The sequence below is a fragment of the Brassica rapa genome, chromosome A07 (genome assembly GCF_000309985.2).
Source record: "Brassica rapa cultivar Chiifu-401-42 chromosome A07, CAAS_Brap_v3.01, whole genome shotgun sequence".
Classification (NCBI taxonomy): domain Eukaryota; kingdom Viridiplantae; phylum Streptophyta; class Magnoliopsida; order Brassicales; family Brassicaceae; genus Brassica; species Brassica rapa.
The window spans coordinates 4313293-4321660 of NC_024801.2; the positions used below are offsets into that span (position 1 = coordinate 4313293).

General features: G+C 32.3%; 1 protein-coding gene across 1 annotated transcript; it reads right to left on the reverse strand.

Moving 5' to 3' along the window:
• Positions 1-6321: 6321 nt before the first annotated feature.
• Positions 6322-8135, reverse strand: LOC103847862 (reticulon-like protein B10). The gene is made up of 6 exons (XM_009124902.3): positions 7889-8135; positions 7644-7824; positions 7419-7560; positions 7271-7340; positions 6988-7160; positions 6322-6604 (listed from the first exon to the last, which is right to left on the reverse strand). The coding sequence occupies exons 1-5, from the start codon at positions 7932-7934 to the stop codon at positions 6988-6990; spliced, it is 612 nt and encodes a 203-aa protein (XP_009123150.1). The 5' UTR covers positions 7935-8135; the 3' UTR covers positions 6322-6604.
• Positions 8136-8368: the final 233 nt, after the last annotated feature.

Here is an 8368-nt window from a genome sequence, read left to right on the forward strand (position 1 = left end):
TAAGTCATCTCGGGTTAGTTTTGCAATTGAAAAATAAAACAAAAAATATTATTTTTTCTAGAAGACTTACACGACTTTAAGTCGTCCGTCTGACGACGTACATGGAAGTCGTCCAAGATAAGCAAGGTTTGACCAGAATCTCAGAGTAAAATCATGGACGACTTTCGTGTATGTCGTCTGATGGACGACTTCCGTGTAAGTCATCTAGACAAAAATAATTTTTTTTGGTTTTATTTTTCAGTTGTCTAAGTATAACAAAATATTGATTTTATAATTTTCTACTGTAAGTCGTCCAGGAAAAAGTAAATTTCTCACACAATCCGGTCAAATGCAAAACTAACCCATTTACCTTAGACGGGTTACATGGAATTCGTCTCGAATTTTTTTCTTAACAAACAAAGATGGACGACTTCCATGTAAGTCGTCTAGAAAAACCCATTTAAAATTCGGTTGCAAAACTAACCTCTGCATTGACCAGAAGATTTTCATGTAAGTCGTGTACAACAAGACGACTTACCCGGAAGTCGTCTGGACGAACATATCTGAAAAAAAAAACTAATTTCATAGTTTCAAACAGTGAGATAACTTGTTTAGCACACAAAAGTCTTCTCCAAGCACCCAAAATCTCAAACAAAAGTGACCCACCAAGAATCGTAAGCTTTAATGGCTTTATGAACCATAAAATTATCAGAATCAAAATCTTGGGGGTTTTTTGGATGAATATGAAGAGAAAGTGAAAGAGATGTTGTTTTTAGTTCATAAGAATTGAGAAATAAGGAGTGTAAATCGATTTGAGGTGCATTAAGAGCTTCAAATTGGTTGTTCATGGTGCTTGATGTATTGATGGCAATGACAATCTTATAAATACTTGAAGACGATGAGGTTGAGAGAGTAAAACGACAATTTTCGAAAAGAAAATAAAAACTAATGGAATTTTCGTGAATAATATGAACTTGTGGGGTAAATAGAGAAAAATATCTTAAAAAAACATGGGTTAGTTTTAGGTTTGACTTTGAGTTTTGAGTCAATTTTGCAAATTGCCCTTTCTCTAAATACTATAGTTTTAGATTTTGCATAAGTTTTATAAAGTGGTTTACAACTAAAAAAAAACTAATATTTTATTAAATTTATTTATAAATTGTATTTCTCTGTTTGAATATATTTATAATTTTAAATTCATTTTTTAATAACTTAAAATTTCTTAATACATTATACTGTTTATGTTCCAGTTGATCGATCTTTAATTGAGTCATATTATAATTAATTGAGTAAACTTAAAAGTCAATATATATATATATATATATATATATTTTTAAAAATTAAATATTTTAAATTAGTTATGGAAATATATATATTTATTTATTTATTTATAATATTTAATGAAAGTAAATATCAATTTAGTACTTTGAGAAATAATTTTAAATTGATTTACACCACTTTTTATCAAATATATATATTTTAAAATAATCCAAAATCAGATACAAATTTTGAAAACTCAAAATAATATATATATGTTTAAAATAATTTTCTATTAGCTTTTGAATAAAACTATTTTTTCATTTACAAAGTAGTTTTAAAATAACTCTTTTTTAATTAATCAATAGTGCTATAAATTGTTATATAGATTAGTTTAAATTTGTACAGTACTTTAGACTACCTTTTATTTACTTTGATCAATCAAACATATGTTTTGAACCGATAGATCTGGAGGATTACACTTGTACCGTTTGCTTGATCCACTCTTATTCTGCTTGATCCAGTTGATTCGCTAAATCCACAACGCTTGAGACACTTTTTCAACTCGGAGCCTTAGCAGACACCGAAAAGCTAAACAGTGCACTTGATCCAACCCAATCACACCTTGTAATGATTTCCAAAAAGTGACAAGTACAATATCTAGAGAGGAAGCAAGAAACAAAACTTACATGTTTGGCCCTGCAAGACATAACAAAAGAAGTCAGAATACATCAAACAGTGGGATCATTTGCTTAGTATAAAATAAAATAAAATAAAAATTCTTTACAAGATCCTTCAACGGATTGAGAAAAAGACATGTATCCTCCACTAGCATTGGCTTATTTACCTGAAATTCAGATTCACAACACACTTTACATTAGTTGTTAGTTGTTACAATCCCTAGTCACTAAGTTAGACACATTCAGCACAAGGATGGAAAGAACACAACTTTGGTGGACACATCACCCCTTTGGTGGACTTTCTGATAGACAAGTTCTTATTTACAGCTCCTCACATCTCAAAAGTTTACACGATTTTGAATAAGATTTGGGTAGGAGATAAATCGCAGATGGTGGAACTGTATTGTGAATGTGGCAACCATGAAGTTTCCGATCTATAACTCTATTCTGTAATAGGGTTTTGCGAAGACGAATGTGGAATTTGGCTGAGATTTCGGTGGTCATGTCTAAGTGCCCACCATTTCTAGAAGAGACAACCAGAAACCAAAGACTATACCAATATGGGTTCATATGAAAAGTGTTCATATTTCGATGTTCTGGTGGAAAAGACTTAGATTCACTGTTAGTGCGGTGGGTGTCCCTATCCATTGACATCCTGAAACTGCATAATGTTTGAATATGAAGGTAGCAAAATCTTTGTTAAAGATGATCTCACAAAAGATTTATGTTGGTCAATGAAATTCAGTTTCTAAAGAAAAGAAAGGTGGACTGAGTTCACTTATCTATGGTTGCCTTCCAAATGTTCAAAATGTGAAAAATGAGGACATTTGGCTGGTGCAAAGATTCAAGAAAATAAAAAGGTGATTAGGTGAGGATTGAATCAAAGAAAGGGGATGAGGAGAATGAGCAATCAGGGATGTTAACATGGTACAACCCATCACATTTAAACCCACCCTGTTTAAGATCCACCCCATTTAGAACCCATATTCGTTTTGATCCATTTAAAAATAGGTCTATTAGAGGTACCCATTTAGATCTACTAATTTTACACTAACCCATTTAAAACCCACTTAAACCCATTTAAACTATTGTTAATTTTTTTAATTCTAATTTTTTGTTCTCATACTTCTTGTAAAATGATTTTATAGAAATAAGTTTACTTTTTAATTTTCTCAGAAAAATTATAAAATTATGTTTTCCACCAAAACAAAAATAAGTTTTTCATAAAAACTGGAAAAATTATGTTTTCCTGCCAAAACCGTAGAATTACGTTTTTCTGCCAAAACCGAGAAATTATGTTTTTCCGCTAAAACCAAGAAGTTATGTTCTCCCGCCAAATCCGAGAATTTTTTTTTTCCGCCAAAATCGTAGAATTACGTTTTTCCGCCAAAACCGAGAAATTGTTTTTTTTTCCGTCAAAACTGTGAAATTAACACTCTTGCACAAAATTACCACATTTTCAAATTACAGAAAACTATAAATGGATTAAGTAGATCCCCATTTATTTTAGCCAAAACCCCATTTAGTAAATGAGTCATAAGAGGGTTACCCATTTAAAACCCAACAAGATAAATGGGTCTAAATGGACATTTATTTATTTTTCAAACTCATTAACAACCCGTAAGCAGAACCCATTATAACATCCCTAGATCAATACATAATAATTAGTGTTGGATGAAAATGGGTACTATATTAGAACAAGCCCAAATTTACATAGCCATCAGTACATAAGAAAGTATAATAACTGGTTCAGAATCAAGCACAACCACCGGTTCAGAAAACAACATGACCATTGTTGCAGGAACAGATGGTTTGAAATTGAACAACTGTTTGAAGAGGAAGTAGAATGGTCTGAAGTGTCTCCAAGGAAATCCATGTGTCCATATACGAACTAACACTTGTTTCTCGATACTCACCATAGAGGAATGTGAAATTGTGGAACATAGTGAGAAAGAAGATGAAACAGAGATGGAGTCCGGGAAACTCTGTCATCCACAAGTCAGTGACTGATGCTCTTTGTCTGATAAACAATAAATAATGTTTCACAAATTTTGTCAACAGTTCGCAAAAACTATCAATAGAATTCTCGTTAATTCTTGAAAACTATGTTAACGCTGGTCCGCTAAGGCTTCCTATAAGCAATTGACAATATCCCGCATTTTTCTCTTCAGTAGTGAAGTTTGTTCGTCACACAGCTATGTTGAACGTTCTTATGTGATTGCTTGGATCTGTTTCTCCTGAGAAAGTTGGGATTTTGAGTTTAATCGAGTGTCAAACTTTTGTTCTAGTGATGTTTGTCTTGAATGGCATTTTTTTGCGTTGCAGAAAGAACACATTTGATCTCTGAAGCCAAACTAGTTGCACGATAAACTTTTTACTAGTTATCTTTTAGCTAGTTTCGGATAGGATCAATTTCATAATTCGTTGCTTGACTTAGCAATCCTACTTGATTTTCCACAACTTGGTGTCATGTCGGGGAAACAAAACTATACTTGGAGTACTACTGGAATCTTGAAGCAGTGGCTGACCGTAGATCGTAGCTAGGGCATCAAGCTGCTCGTTAGTCGTTTTTATGCATTTTGTCTATCTAGACGCTGCACCAGTGTTTGCATCATATCCATCACAAGGCTAAGTTTGCTTCAAGATTTGTTTGCACGGTCGTAGTGGTGTAGCCTTCGAGCATCGAGCCGCGTCTGATGTTTAGTGTTATCTATGTTGGTTATCGTAGATTTTCTTTAGCTTTGCTTTTTAATTTTTCACACACAACACCAATTGTTGAATATGAATTCGGCGTGTCCAAGATGAAATCACAAAATCGATGGTGAGTTATTTGAAAACTGTTTATTATAAGATTTGCAATGGATTACAAGGAAATGTGTATTGAAATTGGCTAAAAATGGTTAATTTGTCAAGAACAATAGAAAGATATATAACATTGTATTTTGTGCCGACTTCATGTGTATATGAAGATCCTCTTTGGGGAGTTCCTCTCTATTTATATTTATAGGAAGAACTTTCTCCTTAGCCGACTTGGCTTTAACCACCTCTATTATGATTATAGGGCCGAATTCACTAAAACGAAAGGTTTTGTTGACGAATACATTTCATCTCCAATAGTTATTAAATTGTTTTATATTTTATTGGTAATGTTTGGAAACAATAATCCATTCTACAAGAAAATTGATTTAGTCTATAAAATAAAAGTAAAATTTTGGATTTTGATGTTAAGTATTAGTTTTGTGAGTTTACGCGAACCATACTTAAATGGAGATTTTAGCATTAATTTTTATTTTTCTTTGTTGTTTTCCATTATTTTTTTTGACCAATGATTTGCTCTGATTTTTTTGGTTTTTTTTTGTAATGATTTTGGTAATTCTTTAGTATTTTGTGAATCTAAATACATGTTTGGCCATTTGGGCCAACTTTTAAATTTGTCCAATTTACAAATCTTTCACCTTGGGCCATTCAGTCCAATTCCATTTTTTTCTTTTTTTGTGAATCATTCATTCTGAATATTTATATGAACAAAATTAAAAAAACATGATTATTATATTTTACCTTTGATAATATAACTATAAATTTTATAATTATTGCAATATTCGTATTGAATTATGTAAATCTTTATTAACATAGTAATAAATACTTTATTATCAATTTAAAATTGAAAAATGACATTACAAAACGACTTTCAACAAAAAAATCACAACATAATAAATTTAATTGAATTGGGCAATACCAATTTAAAAGTTGCTCAAAAAAATCAATATCAATTTAAATCATTTAAAAAATCAAGTTGTATTGTAAACATAAATACTCATTTAAAAATAACAATAAAAAGATAATAATTTTAAGTTTTCTATTAAATTAAAATATACATTTATGATATTACATTTCTAAAATTATTTTAGTCGTAAAAGAAAACTTTAAGCGAAAAAAATCTGCGCTTTTAAAGCGCGGGTCAAAATCAAGTTTATATTTATAGGAAGAATTTTCTCCTTAGCCGACTTGGCTTTAGCCGCCTCTATTATGATTATAGGGCCGAATTCACTAAAACGAAAGGTTTTGTTGAGGAATACATTTCATCTCCAATAGTTATTAAATTTTATATATTTTATTGGTAATGTTCGGAAACAATAATCCATTCTACAAGAAAATTGATTTAGTCTATAAAATCAAAGTTAATTTGTGGATTTTGATGTTAAGTATTAGTTTTGTGAGTTTTACGCGAACCATACTTCAATGAAGATTTGAGCATTAATTTTTTTTTGTTGTTTTCCATTATTTTTTTATTTTTGACCAATGATTTGCTCTTATTTTTTTGGTTTTGTTTGTAATGATTTTTGTAATTCTTTAGTATCTTGTGAATCTGTCACCGTATCGCATTCAGGCACTAACGTCAAACCTAAAGCAAAATACGGATCGAACTTTAAACACACCTTCTAACCAGAAACAGCCCCCATATTCCAATTAGAGTCACCAATAATTCCCGAAGTTACACATAGTCATGGACTTGTTAATCCACAGTATTCCTATAAAGAGAATCAAATGAAGCGTTGACCCAAGTGACAAAACCACATTACACTTCTGTGGTATAAAACTCTCAAGTCTCAATGCCTCTATTCATCTATCCTCAAAGCTTGTTACGTCGTCCGCGGTCATAAAAGAGTAACCACTTAATTTGGTGGGTTCTGCACAAAGAAATAAATAGGCAACTGGTTAGCACAGATCATCCAATATTTCCGAACCATTGATGTCTACCTAATCTACTTAACAGCTAAGCATATATATTCTTGATGTATTAGTAGTTGTATACTATAAAATACAAGGCTAATGAAAATGGTAACCAGCCAACTCCTCTTTAAATTGAATTCACAAAAGCATAAACTTCATTAACGAGAGAAATTTCTAAAAAAAAACTCTTGACCAATGCACACACGCCATTAAACATTTAGGACTCAGGTAAAATGGTAAAAAGCCACAACGTTCTTAACCACACATAGGCTAGTGAAATAGTCATGCACTACACTTAAGGAGAAAACCTATTCAAAAGCGCATTGTGAATGCTGCTTACCTATTGCATCTTCTTAATCTTGCTTGTGGGCTTAGCAATGAGCTTCTGTAGTAATCTTTCGTCAATCTTCCTGTATTGTGTTTGAATCATCCGATGTGTGACAGATAGCTTCTCATCAATGTGATGCTGGTACCTCTCGTACAGAATGGGAATCAACATACCGAGAACAATACCTGTCCAATTAAATCACGCAGAGAAAGTCAGAAGTTTAACTGAAAAAAAGACAACTCTTCCCTCTCTACATAAGTGTTGAACAATGTGAAAGGCAAACAAGACTACTCACCAAGATAGAGTATTGTGAAGAAGTTTAAGAAACTGCCAACAAGTGATATAGTCCACAACACAACACTAACCTGCCACAGCAATCACAAATTATAAGAAGAAAAAAAGTAAAACGAAAGGACGAGACCACTCGGGAATAGTAATCTGACCCGAAAGAGTTGTTTGGCGTTTCTGTTAACGTAGATGTCACGAGCGATAGAGAGAAGAGTATTGATCAAGAGCCGTAGAGGATCAGCAACCATAAGAAGAGATGCTTCAGTGATTTCAAAATTAGGAAGCTCAGGCATAGGCCTAATAATCCAGAAGAAGACATAAAACTTTCAAGATTCAGAGAATTAAGATTAGATTAAGATTAAGATTAGATTAGATTTAACCTATTGAAGAGAATGGCGGATTTGGCCCAGAGGAAGAGTATAACGACGACAAGTAGCTGAATGTTAGCGACAAAGGGAAAGAAACTGTATCCACATTTCTCGAAGAGGATCCAAAACAACGTCGCTGATCCCAGCAGAAGAATCCCTCCGCGTTTGTTCTTCCACATAACCAAATCGGCGACTGCGAAAAATCAATTGAGCGGTGAGATCGAATACAGTGATTAGGATTGAAGCGGAGAGAGAACCTGAGGCATTGCCGATAGATTGAAGAAGATGAGATTTTTTATCCATGGAAGGAGGAGAAATTGCAGCGATCTAACCAATACCAGAAACTGAGCGACCCTCCTTTTTTTCCAAAACTGTGTGTTACCTATTTGTTCTTCGCACATCCTTTTAATGTCATGCTTTTTAAAATATATTTAAATAATACTTTAACTTGGTGAAACTTTTGTAAATTGGTTTAAAAGCAAGGTTTCTTTTCCTTTAAAACCATTCTCAACTTTCTTTGAACAAAAAAAAAAAAAACCATTCTCAACTTTCTATCTTTTACCTTTGTTATTTTTATTTACATTGAAAGAAAAAATCAAGAGAAATGGCCTTAGATAGCCTTATGCCAACTTTTTCTTCCCAATCTAGACTTCAAGGTCCAATGTCACAAAAATGTTTCATTCAAGATGGTCAATTAACTTTTTATTTTTCTCATTAATTTCCCAATTAATTAAAAA

Bases quoted from the DNA above. Each gene is read 5' to 3' on its own strand.
- LOC103847862 (XM_009124902.3), bottom strand. From the start codon at position 7,934: ATGGATAAAAAATCTCATCTTCTTCAATCTATCGGCAATGCCTCAG. The intron at 7,825-7,888 runs GTTCTCTCTCCG...GATTTTTCGCAG, and splicing joins ATCTATCGGCAATGCCTCAG to TCGCCGATTTGGTTATGTGG. The intron at 7,341-7,418 runs GTCAGATTACTA...TTGCTGTGGCAG, and splicing joins ACGCCAAACAACTCTTTCGG to GTTAGTGTTGTGTTGTGGAC.